Here is a 22954-nt window from a genome sequence, read left to right on the forward strand (position 1 = left end):
GTGAATCCTGACCCATTGGTGACAGCGGTCAGGGGAATCGTGACAATTGGTGGCAAGGCGGTGGGATATCTTAGAGCATTAGTAATTTGGTTTGAGTAATCATTCCTCTCACTAAAAACTTGCAGAAAGTTCTTGCGAGGACTCTGCGCAAATAAGTTTGGAGAACGAACTCAGTGTTTTATTAGTCTTGAGACAATTGTGTATGGGTAATTATCCCCTTTCTCTTCGTTTTTCTATCCTATCTTTTATTTGGCAACCATGACTGCGAAAGGGGAAGCCTGGTACAACCAGCAGAAGAAGGACATTCTTGCTGGGATATGCATGTACCATAGCCTGAACCCCCAAATCCAAGGCTCAAATGGTCGCTGACCTGGTGCAATTCGAAGCAGACCAAGCCAGGTCACAGAGCCCAGAGGCCGCAGAAGCCAGCACCAGCGAACATGGTGCTGCAGCAGAGGTCCAACCACTGAATGCCGGCCCTGTTAGCAATCCGGGCGAATTGGACCCCCACCTGCAGGCGGCCTTGGAAGAACTCCCCACTGATGACCATGAGGGACGCCTACGGCTGATTCAGCAGTATCGGCAGGAGGCCCGAGCCGAACGAGAGGCCCAGCGAGAGGCTGAGAGAGCCGAGCGAGAGGCCCAGCGAGCCGAGCGCCAAGCCCAGCGAGAACATGAACTGGAGATGCTCCGGCAGGGGGGATGCCCTCCACCGCCCAGAGACGTGAGCCCAGCAGCGCTCAGATACCGAAGCCCCGGCCCGATCACTTCCCTGTTATGGAGAAGGACGGAGACTTGGACACTTTTCTGCGGGCCTTTGAGAAAGCCTGCAGACAGTACCGGCTGCCTACACATGAATGGGCCCGATACCTGACACCAGGGCTGAGAGGTAAAGCTCTCGAGGCGTTTGCTGCCCTCCCTCAAGAACAAGATGGTGACTATGAGGCCATCAAGCAGGCTCTGATAGCCAAGTACCAGCTTACACCTGAGGTGTACCGTAGAAAGTTCCGGACCCTCCAACGTGGCCCACACGACAGCTACAGTGATGTGGTGCATGGACTGGGGACCCACTTTGACCAGTGGACCCAAGGACTGTCAGTGACCACCTTTGCACAGCTGCGAGACCTGATGATCAAAGACCAGTTCTTTCATCTTTGCCCAGCTGAGGTGCGACAGTTCGTGATGGACAGAGAACCCAAAGATGTGACGAAAGCAGCGCAGATTGCCGATGCCTATGAGGCCAACCGTAGATCGGAAGTGCGGAAGCCAGTCACCACCAGCTGGAGAGGGGGTAAGCCTGCAACCAACGCCAGTACCCCTGCCAGCCAACACACCAGAGGTCCTGGCCCCGTGGCCAACAGCACCAGACCTACCACCGAACCTCGCAAGTGTTTCCCCTGCCATCAGACTGGTCATATCAGTCCCTCCTGCCCAACCAAGCAGAACAACACCCCAGCCAAGGCCCCAAGGCCTAATGCAGCAGTTCTTTTAGTGGGTGGTGTGGTTGGGAGGGTGTGTGACAACGTACAGCCCGTCACTGTGGGAGGCCATGTTGCTACAGGCCTCAAGGACACCGGGGCTGAACGAACCCTCATCCGACACGAACTGGCGGCCCCTGAAGAAATCATTCCGGGTAAAAACCCTAACTGTCACTGGGATTGGGGGCATCAGCTTTCCCTTACCGATGGCCCGGGTTTATATTGATTGGGGTGTCGGGAGCGGGGTGAAGGAAGTGGGGCTGTCTGATAATTTGCCCACTGATGTTTTGTTGGGGACTGATTTGGGGAGGATGGTTGCATACTACGTCCCTGACACCCCGCCCCAATCTACTAATGCGGGTAAAGTTAACCCTGATGATGATGATGATGATGGGAAATCGCATGTGTTACCTGACCATGCTTTATCTTGTAATGATGCATCTAATAACCATTTTTTCCCTAGGATTGATGGTGAAAATGTTGTACCTGTGCCAGCTGAACCTGATAATGATTTTTCTGTGAAGGTTAATGTGTCCATAGGTACAGGCGTGCCCAGCCACGTCGCTCTGCGGAGTGAGACGGCTGAGGAATCCCTAACAGGGGCAAGTGTCGGTGCTACAGGAAATGGGGAGATGCATGGGAACCGTGAGCAAGGTGACGCCATGAAGGTGACCAGTGCCACCGAGGAAGGTAACTGGCCCATAATTAGCACTGCCCCTGGAGTGTTGGGGGTGGATGGGGAGGTAGAGCCCATAGCAGCGCCGGCTGATGGGTCTGTAGAAACCCCCGGGGAGACAGCCTACGTAGCTGCTGTCACCCGCAGTCAGAGTGCCCGGAACGCAGATACTGTAACTGTCTGCCTTCCGGACCCTCCTCAGTCATTACTGTGACTGAACCAGAGGTGGACCCAGAGCAGGTCCAAGAGGGTTCCCGTGGGGAAGGGGCCCTGACGTCGCTTTTGGCTTCCCCTAGCCAGGAGTTTCAGGCCGCTCTGCACACAGATGCGAGCCTAGAGAGTTTGAGACAACGTGCCGGGACGCTCTTCTCCGAGACTGATAAGGAGAAGGTGTTCTGGGAACGAGGAAGGTTGTACCGGGAGACAGTACCCGGAGAATCACAAAAGGAGTGGTTGAGGGAAAGACAGCTGGTCGTCCCGCAGCAATTCCAGGGTGAGTTGTTGCGGATTGCCCATGAGATCCCGCTAGCTGGACACTTGGGGATCAGCAAAACTAAGGCCCGGCTGTCTCAACACTTCTATTGGCCTAAGATGGGGACAGATGTGTCAAACTACTGCCGCTCCTGTATCACTTGTCAAAGAGTGGGGAAGGCGGGGCCTGCTCTTAAGGCTCCCCTGATCCCTTTGCCAGTGATAGAGGAGCCTTTCCAGAGGATCGCGGTGGACATTGTGGGACCGCTGGCCGTCCCCAGCAGCTCTGGAAAGCAATACATCCTTACTGTGGTAGACTATGCTACCCGGTACCCAGAGGCAGTAGCTCTGTCGTCAACTAGGGCAGATAAGGTGGCGGATGCCCTGTTGGCCATCTTTTCACGTGTAGGGTTTCCCAGGGAAATGCTTACTGATCAAGGGACCCAATTTATGTCTCGCCTAATGGAGGCTCTCTGTAAGAGAATGCAGGTGAAGCACCTGGTATCGAGTGCGTATCACCCACAGACCAATGGCTTGTGTGAACGCTTCAATGGTACCCTCAAACAGATGCTACGCATGTTGGTTGAGACTCAAGGGCGCGACTGGGAGCGGTACCTCCCACACCTGCTGTTCGCTTACCGAGAGGTTCCGCAGGCCTCGACGGGGTTCTCCCCCTTCGAGCTCCTGTACGGCAGGCGAGTCCAGGGACCCCTTGGGTTGGTAAGAGAATCCTGGGAAGAGGAGCCGAACCCTTCTGAAGTGTCCATAGTGGAGTATGTCATGCGCTTCCGTGACAAGATGCAGACCTTGACGCAGTTGGTGCATGACAACATGACGCAGGCTCAGGCTGATCAGAAGCACTGGTACGACCAGAACGCCCGGGAGCGGACCTACCACATGGGTCAAAAGGTGTGGGTGCTGGTCCCCGTACCAACGGATAAGCTTCAGGCAGCCTCGGAGGGCCCGTACGTCGTCCACCAACAGCTCAACCCGGTCACTTACGTGGTCACGCTTGACCACGCTCGGGGTAGGCGAAAGGCCTTTCACGTCAACATGATGAAGGCTCATCACGAACGTGAACCTTTCGTCCTACCGGTCTGCAGCTTGCCCGAAGACGGTGAGGAAGACACCCTCCTGGACTTGCTGGCCCAAGCCAAGGCCGATGGGTCCATCGAGGATATGGAGGTAAGCGCCTCGTTAACTGAACCCCAGCGGGTGCAGTTGCAAACCACACTGGAACCCTTCCGGGTCGTGTTCTCCAACCGACCTGGGAGGACTGAGTTAGCAGTCCACGAGGTGGACACCGGGAATCACGCCCCACTACGGCAAACACCCTATCGAATCTCTGACCAGGTGCAGCAGATTATGCACCAAGAGATCGATGAGATGTTACAGCTGGGGGTGATTCGACAGTCAAGGAGTGCGTGGGCCTCACCTGTAGTTCTCGTGCCAAAGAAGGACCGGACCACCCGGTTCTGCGTGGACTACAGGGGGCTCAACGCCATCACAGCCTCGGATGCGCACCCAATGCCGCGCATCGAGGAGCTGCTTGAGAAGTTAGCTGGCGCAAATTACCTAACAATAATGGATCTGAGTCGAGGACACTGGCAGATTCCCCTGAGCCCCGAGGCGCAGGAGAAGTCCGCCTTTATCACACCCTTTGGACTGTACGAGTCCACGGTCATGCCCTTCGGCATGAAGAATGCCCCTGCCACTTTCCAGCGGATGGTCAACCTCCTGCTTCAGGGACTGGAGAAGTACGCCGTGGCGTACTTGGATGACATTGCCATCTTCAGTCTCTCCTGGGAGGAACACCTGCAGCATCTCGAGGAGGTGCTCAGGCGAATTCACAAAGCAGGACTAACTATCAAGCCGGGAAAGTGTCAGATGGGCATGAGGGAGGTTCACTACCTGGGGCACCGGGTAGGCGGGAACACCCTGAAGCCAGAGCCTGACAAAGTGGGAGTGATCGTGAACTGGCCCACTCCCGTGACCAAGAAACAGGTGATGTCCTTCTTGGGCACTGCAGGGTACTATAGGCGCTTCGTAAAGCACTATAGTAGCCTGGCAAAACCTTTGACGGACCTCACCAGGAAGAAGCTACCTCACATTGTCAACTGGACAGATGGCTGTGATGGGGCCTTCCAGGCGTTGAAAACCGCACTGTGCAACGCCCCTGTGTTGAAAGTAGTCGACCGTTCTTGGTGCAGACCGACGCCAGCGAGTTTGGCCTTGGTGCTGTACTCAGCCAGGTTGACTCGGAGGACCAAGAGCACCCCGTGTTATACCTGAGCCGGAAACTTTTGCCGAGGGAAGTGGCCTACTCCACCATCGAGAAGGAGTGCCTGGCCATAGTCTGGGCCCTGCAGCGCTTGCAGCCCTACTTGTACGGTCACCCCTTCACTGTGGTGACCGACCACGACCCTCTGCGCTGGCTAAACGCCATGTGTGGAACCAACGGCAGGTTGCTACGCTGGAGCCTTTCCCTTCAGCAGTTTGACTTCACCATTGAACACAAAACGGGCAGGGAGCATGGGAATGCAGATGGACTCTCCCACCAGGGTGAACCTACTGAGGTGCCCATGGAGGCATACCATTGGGTCCTACCTCCCTAGCGCACACCAAAAGGGGGAGGTGTCACGATATGGTATGAAATATCATAAGTAGTTCTCTTGCTAGCCTGCGTGGGCTAAGCCCCCCTTCTTGGAGTAACAGTTTGTAGCTGCCAATTCCTGGCTTTCCTTCTCAGAGAGTGTGGGGGAGTTTTATGGCCGAACGGTATTTACGACCAGGTTAGAATCTTCCACTAGCTAGAACTGAAAAGTGTCTCCAAAAATTCATGAAAGATTCTTTGTTTAGTTTTTGTTAGATATTAGGCAAACGATTTAAGCTAGAAATACGAAAATATATATTCTTATTCTCACTCGGTGTATCTACCCATCCCTTGAAACTCGGGCTTCTAACTCCGTCTGGTAAAGAAGTAGGGTTTTCTCTGGAAATATGTATCCCAGATAGGACGTATTTGATCTCATTAGAATGCTCACGTTAATCCGAGATGAATTATGAGTATGTTAGGACTCTGACATGTTTTGTAGTGAAGTTATAGAAATCAGAGAAAATAGTTTAAAGTTTACTCAGAAGGTAAAGAGAGGAGGGTCTGGATAAGCCAGCCTTTCTGTGATGTCACAGCCTTGAAGTTATAACTGGCTGCACACATCCCCAGCTCACTCTCTCTGCTTGATTTCTTCTTCTGGACTTCTTGTCTCCTCCTGAAGCCAGCAGCACGTCCTAATGAGCTGGGACATATGGAAAACTCCACTAGCCTGGTTGCCTGCAATGTTTTGAACATGTGAGTGTTATCTTTTCTCATTTATTCCCTTTATGTTATAATTACCCTTGCACATATTTGCAATTGTCTCATTTGTAACATCTTTATAAAATATTTTTGATAAAGCACTGCCTAATTTTTCAATGGGATATACTATTATATGTTAGTTCATTCTCCTGTTCTAAACCGTACCCTAAGTCTCTTGAAGAGAATTACGCTACTGTGTTGGGTTAGCTTCGGACCCGTTTAATCGAAGCTGGTGGCAGCGAGAAGTGTGCAGACTTTTGGGTTATGTTATAGCGGCTGCGGCGTTAATAATTATTGTTCCTGCCTGAGTGGGAGTAGTTATCGCGTTGCTGCAGCGTGCCCAATAGCCAGTACATAGCAGGCAGCCTTTCTGGCGACTAATTACCCAGGGTGCAGTACCTAATCTGACCTGAGAGTAAGGGGGACACCAGAGAGCTGCAAGTGTTAAGTGGAACTGTAAGCGGGATATACATAAATCCCTGCAGTGCGTGGTATATAGAAAAGCAGTGGGATACCTAGAATAAGCCCCTGCTGTAAACTAAGAGGTCAATAGCCTTGTGTGTGTTTTCTCATCACATCGTGGAGTGGAGGGATAACTAAGATAAGCCCCCCTGCACATGTGATAGCCATCTGTTGGCCTAAAGTCACCTCAATCCGTGACGGGGTGACGGTCACGGTGTGAATCCTGACCCATTGGTGACAGCGGTCAGGGTAATCGTGACACTGCCAAACATCTAATTACGTTACACTGGAGAGATGTTTCCCCCCCATCTGTGGCAGAATGGTTGTCCAAAGTGGACCAGATCTCGAGGCTCGAGGAACTTTCCAGTTGGGAGGTGGGCAGTCATTTCCTTTATGAAAAGGTTTGGGCCCCCTGGAAAGATATGCGGGCAAGCGGGTATAGTTAATTACTTGTGCCCCTCATTGTATATCTAAGTTGTTCCTCATTAGGCCTGTTGGTATTTTCTTGCCTTTCTCGGGATACTTACTAAGTTTCAATGTATGGTTCCTTTTCATGCTGTACTAGTTGACACCCCTACCTTTTCTCTCCCCCCTTCCCCCTATGATCCCTTCCTCACTTCCCCTCCCTTTCCACCCGCTCGGGGAAGCCCTCTTCCCTATTCCCCCGCTCTGTTTCCTTTCCCCCTGCTTCTTTCTGTATTTTCCCCCTTCCCTCTTCCTTATTACGATATACCTGAAATTACTATGTCGTTCATCACAATTTTGGCCATAACCGTATGTTTTTTGCTTCTGTTTCTGTGATTATTCATAAATAAAGAATTTACAAAAAAAAAATATAATCCACCTGTGTGTAATGAAGTCTCCGTATAAATGCACCTCCTCTTGTGATTGCCTCAGGGTTCAGTTTGAAGCACAGAGAGCATCATGAAGACCAAGGAACACAACAGGCAGGTCCGTGATACTGTTGTGGAGAAGTTTAAAGCCGGATTTGGATACAAAATGATTTCCAAAACTGTAAACATCCCAAGGAGCACTGTGCAAGTGATCGCATTGAAATGGAAGGCATATCATACCAGTGCAAATCTACCAAGACCCGGCCATCCCTCTAAACTTTCATCTCAAACAAGGAGAAGACTGATCAGAGATGTAATCAAGAGGCCCATGATCACTCTGGATGAACTGCAGAGATCTACAGCTGTGCTCTGCTTTACGGCCGGCGCTGACACAGTCAGTGCGGGAAGCTGATGCCGGGGGACGTGACAGACATCGGAATGTGTGTATGTACTGTTTTTTTTTTTTAACTTTTACAATGGTAACCAGGGTAAATATCGGGTTACTAAGTGCGGCCCTGCGCTTAGTAACCCGATATTTACCCTGGTTACCCGGGGACTTCGGCATCGTTGAAGACAGTTTCAACGATGCCGAAGTCTTTCCCCTGATCGTTGGTCGCTGGAGAGAGCTGTCTGTGTGACAGCTCCCCAGCGACCACACAACGACTTACCAACGATCATGGCCATGTCGTATCGCTCGTCGTGATCGTTGGTAGTGTTGTTTAGTGTAACGGTACCTTAAGAATGGCCAATTCAAAGTCCAGACCTCAATCCAACCGAGAATCTGTGGAAAGAGCTGAAAACTGCTGTTCACAAATGATCTCCATCAAACCTCACTGAGCTCGAGCTTTTTGCCAAGGAAGAATGAGCAAGAATTTCAATCTCTCGATGTACAAAACTGATAGAGACATATCCCAAGCGACTTGCAGCTGTAATCGCAGCAGAAGGTGGCGCAACAAAGTATTAAGTTAAAGGGGCCGAATAATATTGCACGCCCCACTTTTCAGTTTTTCATTTTCCACAAAAATTTGAAATAACCAAAAAATTTACATTTGGTATCTTTATGTTTGAAGCATAATATGAAGCATAATATGTGGGAAAAGGTTGAAAAGTTCTAGGGAGCTGAATACTTTCGCAAGGCACTGTATATAGGATGTATCCCAATTTAGAGTATTTAGCTTAAAAATCACATGCTGGCGCCCAAACCTCTGCCCACTTTTAAGCCCAATAATACTAAAATATTAAAATATTGCGGTCATTAGGTATCTTGGTGGGTGAAACGTCGGACACATGCAGATAGGCATACGGTGAAAAAGAACATATTACCTATTCTGCAAAACCCCAAAATAAATACATATACTGAACCTCTACACACCCCACCCCCAAAAATAACAGATTCCCCAGATCCCAAAACTAAAAGACCTCATTAATAATAAAGGCCAGACCACCAGCCCATTGACAGACCCCAAATCACACACCCTTCCCTGGTTACAGAGCACAGTGAAGACATACAACCATTTTTAGAACCCAGAACACAAATCCACCCTCTGACCCATTTATAGACAATAGACAACATATTCACCCTCTGTCCCGTTTACATACCCCAGACCACACATACACCCTCTGCCCTGTTTACAGACCCCAGACCACACATTCACATCTGCCTCATTTACAGGCCCCAGACGACACATCCACTTCTACCTCATTTACAGACCCCAGACCACACATCCACTTCTGCCCCATTTACAGACTCCAGACCACAGATCCACTCCTGCCCCATTTACAAACGCCAGACCACACACTACTCCTGCCCCATTTACAGACCCTTACAGACCCCAGACCACACATCCACTCCTGCCCAATTTACAGACTTCAGACCACACATCCACCCTCTACTCCCGTTTACAGGCCCCAGAACACTCATCTACTCCTGCCCTGTTTCCAGACCCCAGATCACACATCCACTCCTGCCCTGTTTACAGACCCCAGATCACACATCCACTCCTGCCCTGTTTACAGACCACAGATCACACATCCACTCCTGCCCCACTTACAGACCCCAGACCACACATCCACTCCTGACCCATTTACAGACCCCAGACTACACATCCACTCATACCCCGTTTACAGACCCCAGACTACACATAATAATAATAATCTTTATTTTTATATAGCGCTAACATATTCCGCAGCGCTTTACAGTTTGCACACATTATCAACGCTGTCCCAAATGGGGCTCACAATCTAAATTCCCTATCAGTATGTCTTTGGAATTGTGGGAGGAAACCAGAGTACCTGGAGGAAACCCACGCAAACACGAGGAGAACATAAAAACTCCTTGGTGAGATTTGAACCCAGGACTCCAGCGCTGCAAGACTGCAGTGCTAACCATAGAGCTACTGTGCTGCTCTACACATCCACTCATGCCCCGTTTACAGACCACATATCCACTTCTAAACCATTTACAGATCTCAGACCACACATCCACCCTCTATGCCCGTTAACAGACCCCAGACCACACATCAACTCCTGCCCCATTTACAGACCCCAGACCACACACTCACCCTCTGTCCCGATTACAGACTTCAGACCACGCATCCACTAAGGTTCCATTTACAGACCTCAGACCACACATCCAAATTCTATCCCATTTACGGGCCCCAGACCACACATCAACTCCTGCCCTATTTACAGACCCCAGAGCAAACATCCACTCCTGCCTTACTTATAGACTGTAGACCACACATCCACCTTCTGCCCAGTCTACAAAAACAGACCACACATCCAGCCTCTGCTCCGTTTAGAACTGAACTTAATATTTGGAACAGAAACCTCTGTTTGCAATTACAGAGGTCAAACGTTTCCTGTAGTTCTTGATCAAGTTTTCCGACACTGCAGCAGGGATTTTGACTCACTCCTCCATAGAGAGCTACAGATCTTTCATGTTTCGGGCTGTCGCTGGGCAACATTGAGTTTCAGCTTCCTCCAAATATTTGCTATTGGGTTCAGGTCTGGAGACTGGCTAGGCCACTCCAGGACCTTGAAATATTTCTTATGGAGCCACTCTTTAGTTGCCTTGGTTGTATGTTTTGGGTCATTGTCATGCTGGAAGACCCAGCCATGACCCATATTCAATGCTCTTACTGAGGGAAGCAGGTTGTTACCCAAAATTTTGCAGTACATGACCCCATCCATATTTGCTACAATACAATGCAGTCGCCCTGTCCTCTTTACAGAAAATCAGCCCCAAATGATGTTTCCCCACCATGCTTTACAGTTGGCATGGTGTTCTTGGGGTTGAACTCATCCTTCTTCCTCGAAATATGGCGAGTGGAGTTGATAACAAAAAGTTATTTTTTGGTATTATCTGATCACATGATCTTGTCCCATACCTCCTCTGGATCATCCAGATGGTCACTGGCAAACTTCAAATGGGTCTGGACATGTGCTGGCGTGAGCAGGGGGACTTTGCGTGCCCTGCAGGATTTTAATCCATGATGGTGTAATGTGTTACTAACGGTAATTTTTGAGACTGTGGTCCCAGCTCTCTTCAGGTCATTGACCAGGTCTTCCCATGTAGTTCTGGGCTGATTTATGACCTTTCTCAGAAACATCCTTAACACGTGAGGCAAGAACTTCCAAGGAGCCCCACACCGAGGAAGATTGACAGTCATCTTATGTTTCCTCCATTTTCTAATAATTGTGCCAACAGTTTTTGTCTTCTCACCAAGCTGCTTGCCTACTGTCCTTTAGCCCATCCTAGCCTTGTGCAGGTCTACAATTTTGTCCCCAGTGTCCTTATACAGCTCTTTGGTCTTGGCCATGGTGGAGAGGTTGGTGTGATTGTGTGGCCAGGTGTCTTTTATACAGGTAACGAATTCAAGCAGGTGCAATTAATAACATTGTCACACAGCTTTTCCTCACTCATGAACGGTAAATGTGACAATATGGATATAGGTAATATAATATTGCACAACCAGGCAGATCTGCTGGACACACATACATGTATATATATATATATATATATATATATATATATATATACTTACCATGTCCTGCTACTTCACTTGTGCAGATCCCAGGCCAGTGATTTAGGGGCAGCCATGATGATGATGAGGAGGAAAAAGACAGGACTGTAGCAGCTTCCTGTCACTAGCATCTAAGCTCTCCTGTGCTGTGTGCCGTCCCCTCCCCCTGTCTCTCAACTTCTGACCCGCCACGGGGAGAGGGAAATAGATGCTCTCGGGGACTAGTACTACAGAGGATGCACAGCATTATTCACTGTAAATATTGCTGTATACCCTCTGTGAACATCATAAAGGGGCTGCAGAATCAGGGGACTCCCTTTATAGGTGGGGACCCTGGGGTTTGCCCTCCCATAACGCTGGCCCTGACAGCAGTCACAGGCAGAAGCTGGAGGGGGCGGAGCCCAGCGCTGCCCAGCCAAAAGTACAGAAACAGTGCAGCTCCTCTCACACAGAGAGGAGACGGCCCATTCTCTGCAGAGCGGGCCTCCAGCCCTACCGACCCTGTCGCAACCTCTGCAACCGCGATTGTTATGCCCCTGGCTTTGGTGCCATGTGTCCAACAGACGATAGCCTCAGGGACTGCATGTGGCCCTTGGGTGGCGTATTTGAGGCCCCTGCACTAAACTTTCCAACAGTTCACAAGGAGAGTAAACCTCCTCTCATGTGTAAAAGTATAAATGTATTGTACGCTGTGCCTTTAACCCATTTCTACCATCTGTTGTAATAATACATCCATGTGCCCTGGGCTTACTTAACCAATGACTGATTATTACATCATCACCACTGGGTGTCAGCTGATTCTGACAGCTGACATGCGGCACTAAGTGCCAGGAGCCGTCCCACACCACTCCCGGCACTTTAACACTCTAAATGCTGAGATCGAACTCAATCCCTTGGATCCTAGACCCAGTGGTGTGATGCGGGATAGCGATCGTTGCCATCTTGACCTGATGTCATCATGACGACATCTGGGTCACCAGAGCTAGGAAAGTTGCTTGATCATGCACAGTGCATGATGAGGAAATCTCTCTGTCAGTGCAGAGCTGACAGTCTATACAGCATGGGGATGATGCTGCATCCCCATACTGTACAAGCAAGCAGCCTGCAAATAATGATAGTCCCACAGTCGGACCAAGTAAAAAAAGTTAATTTTTTTTAAAAATAATTGTAAATATATATGTATACACGGTATCTAAAAATCTAAAATAAAATAAAAAAATAAAAAGATATTGTATCCCTAAATAAATATTTGTATTAAAATAACCCATAAACAATAAAAGTGCACATATTTGGTATCGCCGCGTCCACAATGACCTGACCTAGAAAACTGTCCCACTAGTTAACACCTTTAATGAACACCATAAGAAAAATAAATAAAAAACAAGGCAAAAAACAATGCTTTATCATCATATCGCTGCATAAAAAGTGGATAATAAGCGATCTAAGAGACGGATGTATATAAACATGGTACCACCGAAAACATAATCTTTTTCCGCAAAAAACAAGCTGCCATACAGCTCCATCAGTGAAAAAATAAAAAAAGTTATAGCTCTCAAAATAAAGCGATGCAAAAATAATAATTTTTTTATAAAATAGTTTTTATTGTGTAAATACGCCCAAAATATAAAAAAAAAACAATTTTACCACACATGTTATGGCATAACCCCTCCCCCCAAAAAAAATCTGAATTGATGGTTTTTGCTCATTCTGCCTCCCAAAAATCGGAATAGAAAGCAATCAAAAAATGTCATGTACCCAAAAATGGTACCAATAAAAGAACCAACTCATCCCACAAAAAAACAGGCCCTCACTTGACTCTGTGTGTGTGTGACAGCAGTCAAACATAAAAACCCGATATAAATCTGATGTCGCTGTAATCGCACCGATCCAAAAAGTAAAGTCGCCTCATCATTTATACTACACAAGGAACGGCGTAAAAAAATAAATAAAACTAATTCTTCACCTGCTGTTGTTTTTTTCATTCTGCCTCCCAAACATCGAAGTAAGGCTCGGCACACATTTATCCTGCACTCTGCGCTGAGTGCTTGTACTGGGGTTTCCGTGTAAATCTCTGAAATACATGATTCAGACTAAACCCCTGGACGAAGATTCCCTATAATGAAGCAGATGGAGGCACTGTGGACGCCATGTGACCTGTGATCCGGAGGTGTCCATCTTTTTAGGATTGCATAAAAGTGCCGTCGGCCACAGTTTTGTGCACTTCTGAAAAGGACACCGCTGAACAGAGGCCAGACGTAGTGCAGAGTAACTCTGCTGCCTCATTATAGTGAATGAATCTCTTGGGGGTTTCATCTAAATCATGTCACTCAGAGATTTAGATAGAAACCCCAAAGTACTGTAAGTGGTCAGCGTAGAGTGCCAGATAAATGTGATCCCAAGCGTTATGTAAAATGTTTAAAAAAAAAAAAGCCTAAACTCAATCCATAAAAAAGCAAGCCCTCACTCAGTCATCTGTTAATGGAAATATAGGGGGCTTCCATGTTGCTGGTAGCACATAGGCTCTGGAAAAGCGTAATGTCTCCTCACGAGGGATGGGCACACCCGAACTGTAAAGTTCAGGATCTGTACCGAACACATAGTGTTCGGTCACAAGGTCCCGAACACGGGTTTCCATGGGAAACCCGTGTTACAGTTCAGGTCCAGTTTGGGTCCAGGGCCTGTAAAAGAAAGAATAAAATTAATAATAAGCATTATAAATATTATTATACTTACCTGTCCAACGAAGCGTCCTCCCATTGCGCTATATTCTTTTTTTTTTTGTAAACTCCAAGTTCGGCATTCGGATGCAAGTTCGCGTCATCTCTGTCCCCGAACTTTACAAAAAAACTCGGGCGAACCCGCCGATCCCAAACATCGGGGGGTTCGCTCATCACTACTCCTCACCCACCAAAAGAAATTCAGCAAATTCTCTGCTCTCAAATCTAAATGCTCCCTCCCTTCTGAGTGTACCTAAACCACATATAGAGTCCACGTTTGACATTTCTGAAGCGACGAGAGCCAGCCTAACTTACGGGTGCTTGCCTCCAGAAGCAAGGGCCGGGCATGACGTACTAGTGATTACAACGTACTGGTGACTGCAATGTACTGGTCACTACAGCGTACTAGTCACTACAACTGAAGTTTGCTTTGCAATTTTCACTCAGCAACATTCATTACTGCTTGTTTCTGGAAAATAACCATGGTATCAAAATCGTCACTACACCTGTAGATAAATTCCCAAAAGGGTATAATTTTCAAAATGGGGTCACTTGAAGAGGCATTCTGCTCTTCTTGCAATTAGGGGCTCTGTATATGGAGTCTGCAAACTGTTCTAGGAACATCTACGCTCAAGAAGGCAAATAGCGCTCCGTTCCTCCCAAGTCTCTCCATATGGCTAAGTAGTACTGTTCAGCCACATATGGCGTATTACCATGTTCAGTAGAAATAGTGGGCCAAATTTTGGTGCCATTTTAAACCACCTCTTGTGTGAAAATGTAGAACACAATTTTGGTGGTAAAAATGTAGTTATTTTTTCTTCACTGCCCAATGGTATAAAATTCTGTGACACACCCATGGTGTCAATATGATCACTGCACCCCTAGATGAATTAATTGAGAGGTGTAGTTTGTAAAATGGTGGTCACTTATGCATGGTTCTGCTGTGTTGGCACTTCATGGGCACTCCCAGTGGGTCATGGCACCTGCAAATCATAACAGCAAAATCTCTCCTTGCCTTCTGAGCTATGCACTGCGCCTGAAAAATACTTCCTGATTACATGTATGGCATTGGCGCACTCAGGAAAAATGGACCTCAGTTTGTTGTAAAACAATTTCCTATTAGCCCTTAGAAAAATTAAAAACTTGGGGCTAAAACAAAATTTTAGTGATAAAAATGTAATTTATTCTTTCTTCATCGCTCAATGGTATAAAATTCTGCGAGGCACATGTGGAGTCAATATGATCACTGCACCCCTAGATGAATTCAATTGGGAGTATTGTTTGTAAAATGAGTTCACATAGTGGGGGTTTCCAATGTGACATGGCACCCTCAAACCATTCCAGCAAAATCTGAACTCCAATATGGCGCCTCTTCCCTTTTGAGCTTTGCACTGTGCCTCAAAAGTAGTATTCCCCCACATGTGGGGTATCGGCCTACTCAGGAGAAATTGCACAACAAATTGTATGGTGCAATTTATGAAAATGCAAAATTTGGGTCCAAAATAAAATTTTTGTGGGGAAAATGTGATTTTTTTGATTTAAAGTTAAAAAACTTCTGTGAAGCATGTTGGGGTTCAAGGTGCTCACTACACATCTAAATACATTCCTTGAGGGGTTTAGTTTCCAAAATGGTGTCACTTGTGGGGGGTTTCCACTGTTTAGGCACATCAAGGGTTCTCCAAATGGGACATGACGTCGGCTAATAAATTTTACATTCAAAAAGTCAAATGACGCTCCTTCCCTTCCGAGCCCTGCCGTGCGCCCAAACAGTAGTTTTCTCCCTCATATTGGGTATCGGCGTACCCAGGTGAAATTGCACAATAAATTGTATTATGCAATTTCAAACTTCTGTGAACAACTGAGGGCTCAATGTGCTATCCACACATCTAGATATTCATTATAGCTATAAGCCATAATCATCAAGATTAACAGAAATAAACACTTGAAATAGATCACTCTGTTTGTAATGACTCTATATAATATACGAGTTTCACTTTTTGTATTGAACTGAAATAAATTAACTTTTTGATGATATTCTAATTTTGTGAGGAGCACCTGTAAATAAGGAGTTTAGGTTCCCTTTAATTTGATGTGACTATATTTATACGGGATAACTGATCATGGTCTTTACTGACACATGCATTGTATAAATTACCGTTATATGAAAAAGTTTGGGCACCCCTATTAATCTTAAGCTTAATGTTTTATAAAAATTATTTTTTTTGCAACAGCTATTTCAGTTTCATATATCTAATAACTGTTGAACACAGTAATGTTTCTGCCTTGAAAGAGGTTTATTGTACTAACAGAAAATGTGCAATCTGCATTCAAACAAAATTTGACAGGTGCATAAGTATGGGCACCCTTATCATTTTCTTGTTTTAAATACTCCTACCTACTTTTTACTGACTTACTAAAGCACTTTTTTTGGTTTTCTAACCTCATTCAGCTTTGAACTTCATAGCCAGGTGTATGCAATCATGAGAAAAGCTACTTAAAGTGGCCACTTGCAAGTTGTTCTCCTGTTTGAATCTTCTCTGAAGAGTGGCATCATGGGCTCCTCAAAACAACTGTCTAATGATCCGAAAACAAAGATTATTCAACATAGTTGTTCAGGGGAAGGATACAAAAAGCTGTCTCATAGATTTAACCTGTCAATTTCCACTGCGAGGAACATAGTAAGGAAATGGAAGAACACAGGTACAGTTCTTGTTAAGGCCAGAAGTGGCAGGCCAAGAAAAACATCAGAAAGGCAGAGAAGAAGAATGGTGAGATCAGTCAAGGACAATCCTCAGACCACCTCCAGAGAGCTGCAGCATTAACTTGCTGCAGATGGTGTCACTGTGCATCGGTCAACTATACAATGCACTTTGCACAAGGAGAAGCTGTATGGGAGAATGATGCGAAAGAAGCCGTTTCTGCAAGCACGCCACAAACAGAGTCGGCTGAGGTATGCAAAAGCACATTTGGAGAAGCCAATTTCATTTTGGAAGAAGGTCCTGTGGACTGATGAAACCAAGATTGAGTTGTTTGGTCATACAAAAAGGCGTTATGCATGGCGGCCAAAAAACACAGCATTCCAAGAAAAACACTTGCTACCCACAGTAAAATTTGGTGGAGGTTCCATCATGCTTTTGGGCTGTGTGGCCAATGCCGGCACCGGGAATCTTGTTAAAGTTGAGGGACGCATGGATTCTTCTCAGTATCAGCAGATTCTTGACAATAATGTTCATGAATCAGTGACAAAGTTGAAGTTACGCAGGGGATGGATCTTTCAGCAAGACAATGATCCAAAACACCGCTCCAAATCTACTCAGGCATTCATGCAGAGGAACAATTACGCTGTTCTGGAATGGCCATCCCAGTCCCGAGACCTGAATATCATTGAACATCTGTGGGATCATTTGAACAGGGCTGTTCATGCTCGGCGACCATCAAACTTAGCTGAACTGGAATTGTTTTGTAAAGAGGAATGGTCAAAAATACCTTCATCCAGGATCCAGGAACTCATTAAAAGCTACAGAGAGCGACTAGAGGCTGCTATTTTTGCAAAAGGAGGATCTACTAAATATTAATGTCACTTTTCTGGTGGGGTGCCAATACTTATGCACCTGTCAAATTTTGTTTGAATGCACATTTTCTGTTAGTACAATAAACCTCATTTCAAGGCAGAAACATTACTATGTCCAACCGTTATTAGATATATGAAACTGAAATAGCCGTTGCAAAAAAACAATTTTTATAAAACATTAAGCTTAAGATTAATAGGGGTGCCCAAACTTTTTCATATAACTGTATGTGATATGTACCATCAATATGACTACAGTGCTCTTTACTTAATGCAGTTATATGTGATAAGCATTGCATTGCATCCATTACACCTTAATATTTGTTTGGTAGCCAGTGTGCTGTCTTTTCATTCTGTCTACTTCAGTCATACAGTGGGGCAAAAAAGTATTTAGTCAGTCAGCAATAGTGCAAGTTCCACCACTTAAAAAGATGAGAGGCGTCTGTAATTTACATCATAGGTAGACCTCAACTATGGGAGACAAACTGAGAAAAAAAAATCCAGAAAATCACATTTTCTGTTTTTTTATCATTTTATTTGCATATTATGGTGGAAAATAAGTATTTGGTCAGAAACAAAATTTCATCTCAATACTTTGTAATATATCCTTTGTTGGCAATGACAGAGGTTAAACGTTTTCTGTAAGTCTTCACAAGGTTGCCACACACTGTTGTTGGTATGTTGGCCCATTCCTCCATGCAGATCTCCTCTAGAGCAGTGATGTTTTTGGCTTTTCGCTTGGCAACAAGGACTTTCAACTCCCTCCAAAGGTTTTCTATAGGGTTGAGATCTGGAGACTGGCTAGGCCACTCCAGGACCTTGAAATGCTTCTTACGAAGCCACTCCTTCGTTGCCCTGGCGGTGTGCTTTGGATCATTGTCATGTTGAAAGACCCAGCCACGTTTCATCTTCAATGCCCTTGCTGATGGAAGGAGGTTTGCACTCAAAATCTCACGATACATGGCCCCATTCATTCTTTCATGTACCCGGATCAGTCGTCCTGGCCCCTTTGCAGAGAAACAGCCCCAAAGGATGATGTTTCCACCACCATGCTTTACAGTAGGTATGGTGTTTGATGGATTCAACTCAGTATTCTTTTTCCTCCAAACACGACAAGTTGTGTTTCTACCAAACAGTTCCAGTTTGGTTTCATCAGACCATACGACATTCTCCCAAAACTCCTCTGGATCATCCAAATGCTCTCTAGCAAACTTCAGACGGGCCCGGACATGTACTGGCTTAAGCAGTGGGACACGTCTGGCACTGCAGGATCTGAGTCCATGGTGGCGTAGTGTGTTACTTATGGTAGGCCTTGTTACATTGGTCCCAGCTCTCTGCAGTTCATTCACTAGGTCCCCCCGCGTGGTTCTGGGATTTTTGCTCACCGTTCTTGTGATCATTCTGACCCCACGGGGTGGGATTTTGCATGGAGCCCCAGATCGAGAGAGATTATCAGTGGTCTTGCATGTCTTCCATTTTCTAATTATTGCTCCCACTGTTGATTTCTTCACTCCAAGCTGGTTGGCTAATGCAGATTCAGTCTTCCCAGCCTGGTGCAGGGCTACAATTTTGTTTCTGGTGTCCTTTGACAGCTCTTTGGTCTTCACCATAGTGGAGTTTGGAGTCAGACTGTTTGAGGGTGTGCACAGGTGTCTTTTTATACTGATAACAAGTTTAAACAGGTGCCATTACTACAGGTAATGAGTGGAGGAAAGAGGAGACTCTTAAAGAAGAAGTTACAGGTCTGTGAGAGCCAGAAATCTTGATTGTTTGTTTCTGACCAAATACTTATTTTCCACCATAATATGCAAATAAAATGTTAAAAAAACAGACAATGTGATTTTCTGGATTTTTTTTTCTCAGTTTGTCTCCCATAGTTGAGGTCTACCTATGATGTAAATTACAGACGCCTCTCATCTTTTTAAGTGGTGGAACTTGCACTATTGCTGACTGACTAAATACTTTTTTGCCCCACTGTATATGTATTTACTTTCTATGCATTTGAATAAAATAATGGTTTTAGCTATTTAACTCCTCTGTCCTTTTTGTGCAGTCAAATGTTTAATACAGCCGTGTTTAATGCAGATATTAAAGTAAAACATGTAAAGACGTACCTTGTCTCCAATCTTTAAAAAGATGCTGAAGCCGTCCCAGGAACTGAGCTGCAGCTTGTTAGAAATGCTCTGGCACACTTCTCTCACTTTAGTGTTTGTGCCAACTTCAAAGGCCTGTGAAAAGATGAAACTTATCATTTATTGAGTCTCTATTGTCTATATGTAACCTTTTATTAAGAATAAGCAGATATTTAACGCAGCTTTACATTAGCACAATGTTGATGGCTTATCCTTAGGACTGGTTATGAATAGCTCGTTATTAGAGGTCAGCCAAGTGGCACCCCCGCTATCAGTTGTTACAATGTATGACATGGAACACCACAGCTCCACACTCTATTTAATGGCCACTGCCCGGTGCTGCACATCGGCCCCTATACAAATAAAATTAAACTGTGTGATAAAGCGGTGGAGTTCCATCGAAAATACAGTATATGTACTGCTTACAATATTTTTTTGCTAGGTATGGGAGGGTATGTAGAGGAAAAAAATATGTGTCTGTTCTTCACATTTAAAATGGCTTTATAACCTTTTGCAGAGTGATAGATCTCAATTACTTTGTTTCTCATTTGTTCCAGAATTTCTTTATATTGCTGCATGATAACTAGCTTTTGAGGAACTTTTGATCTACTTCACTTTTGTCAGGCAGGTCCTACTTAAGTGATTTCTTGATGGAGAACAGGTGCGGCAATAATTAGGCCTGGGTTTGGGAAGTTGAACTCAGCTTCCAAAAGAAGTGATAAACCACAGTCAATTTATGTTTTAAGGGGTTGAGGCAATCACTTTTTCACACAGGGCCCTGTAGGTTTGGATTTCTTTTTCCCTTAATGATAAAGACCTTCATTTAAAAACCGCAGTTTGTGTTTACTTGTGTTTTCTTTGTCTAATATTTAAATTTGTTTGATGATCTGAAACATTTAAGTGTGACAAACATGCTAAAGAATAGGAAATCAGGAAAAGGACAAAGACTTTTTCACACAACTGTAAGTGCAGGATAGAAGCTGTGCTGATATGTGAGATAATGAAGACAGCAGCACCCTGGATTCATGCAGAGCTCACATCTACCCTTTATAGTTCTTAGAGACACTTCCACAAGCGAAAAATATTAAAGTTAGATTTGGCTATTAAACATATGCAAATGTATTAAACACCCACGTGCTGTTCGTATGCAAAACTAATAGATTATGGACAACACACTGACTAATGCACGTCAATGTAGCAGTCCACATTAACTTTTTTAACACATGGATGAATGCTTACTGAAGTTGTGACATCCCATAAATCCCAAATGATAGCTGTAGCCAATCATTAGCCTCAGTGATCTCCATTAGTTTAATGCTGCATTCATACATCCGTGAATCGCAGTCCATGATTCCTGGAATGGCGGTGGGTCTTCCAACTCAAACGTCTTATAGACATACAATAGCATGTAAAAGTTTGAGCACCCTGGTGAAAATTACTGTTATTGGGACCAGTTAAGGAAGTTGAACATGAAATGATCTTTAAAAGGCCTCAAGTTACAGATGACACATTTCCTTTGTATTTTAGTAAAAAAAAAAATTTTCATCTTTTACATTTAAAAAATTCCAAAAATAAAATGGGTAAATTGGGCAACCCTGCAAGGTTAGTATACCTAGTAGTGCCCCTTTTTGCAAGCATCACGCCTTGTAAACGCTTTTTGTTGCCAAGACAAGAGTCTTTCGATTCTTGTTTGAGGGATTTTCATCCATTCTTCCTTGGAAAATTCTTCCAGTTCTGTGAAATTCCTGGGTTGTCTTGCATCCTCTGCTACTTTGAGGTCTACCACAGGTTTCAATGACTTTCAGGTCAGGGGACTTTGACGACCATTGTAAAACCTTCAGCTTCTGCCTTTTGATGTAGTCTATTGTGGATTTTGACGTGTGTTTAGGATCATCATTATCCATTTGTAGAAGCCATCCTCTATTCAACTTCAGCTTTTTACAGATGGTGTTATGATTGCATCAAGAATTTCTTGAAATTTAATTGAGTCCATTATTCCATCTACTCGTGAAATGTTCCACGTGCCATTGGCCGCAGCACAACCCCAATGCATGATTGATTCACCCCAATGCTTAATGATTGGTGAAGTGTTCTTTTCCTGAAACTCTGTGCCTTTTTTCTCCACACATACATTTTATCATTATGGCCAAAGAGTTCTATTTTAACCTCTTCGGTTCTTAAGGACTTATTTCCAAAATGCATCAGGATTTTTAGATGTTCTTTTGCATACTTCTGATGCTGAATTTTATGGTGAGGACCCAGGAGAGGTTTTCTTCTGATGACTCTTCCATGAAGGCCATATTTGTGCAGGTGTCTCTGAACAGTAGAACAATGTACCACAGCTCCAGAGTCTGCAAAATCTTTCTGAAAGTCATTTACAGTCAAGCGGGGGTCTTATCCAAGAGCAGCTTTCACTGAAATTTTGCTTGATCTTCGAGACCTTATCTTGACTTTGCTATCTTCTCGTAGCCTTTTCCTGCTTTGTGGGCCTCCACCATTTTCATTTTCAGAGTGCTAGGCAGCTGCTCAGAAGAACCCATGGCTGCTGTTTTTTGCACAAGGTTAGAGGAGTCTTGGTTTTTATAAAACTGGGAAATTTGCATCCACTGGTCTTTCCTAACGAAGAGAGTGAACAAGGCATAACCCTAACAGGCTAAGTAAGGTCTAAAACCTTGGTCAAAGTTATCTGATCATACAAATCTCCAGGGGTGCCCAAACGTTTGTATCAGTCCATTTTTGCTTTTGTAATTTATAAAATATAAAAAGATGACAATATACACATTTTTGTAGCCTAAAATACAAAGGAAATGTGGCATCTTTAACTTTAGACCTTTTAGAGATATTGCTTAACTGTTCACAATAACAGTAATTTTGACCAGGGGTGCCCAAATTTTTACATGCCACCAGGATATTAAGTTCAGCTCAGGAGACACTTGGTCAGTTTGTGCATACAGAATACGACACATTAATTTATTATTATGGTTTAAAGCCAGGTTCATGTGAGCGTATGCAAAATCATTTGTTTTTCATCTAGAAAAACACACACATTTTTTTATCTGTACCGTCATCCGTATGAAATGCATGTGTCCATTTTATATATCTGTATGCCATCTGCATGTCAATTTTTTACATTCGTATGGTATCCAGTTTTTATGTGAGCAATGTAAAAATAATAAAAGACTAATTACAGTTTCCTATATTAATAATTGCAATGGATCTGTGAAAAATGCATGATAT

General features: G+C 45.0%; 1 protein-coding gene across 1 annotated transcript in view; it reads right to left on the bottom strand.

Annotated features, from left to right (window-relative positions):
- The window catches only part of MYO7B (myosin VIIB), a 258153-nt gene that overhangs the window by 34512 nt on the left and 200687 nt on the right, over positions 1 to 22954 (bottom strand). The window contains exon 41 of the mRNA XM_069727694.1: positions 19700 to 19813. Within this exon, the coding sequence (XP_069583795.1) occupies positions 19700 to 19813 (114 nt within the window). The remainder of the gene's footprint in view (positions 1 to 19699; positions 19814 to 22954) is intronic.

This window comes from Ranitomeya imitator, chromosome 5 (assembly GCF_032444005.1).
Source record: "Ranitomeya imitator isolate aRanImi1 chromosome 5, aRanImi1.pri, whole genome shotgun sequence".
Classification (NCBI taxonomy): domain Eukaryota; kingdom Metazoa; phylum Chordata; class Amphibia; order Anura; family Dendrobatidae; genus Ranitomeya; species Ranitomeya imitator.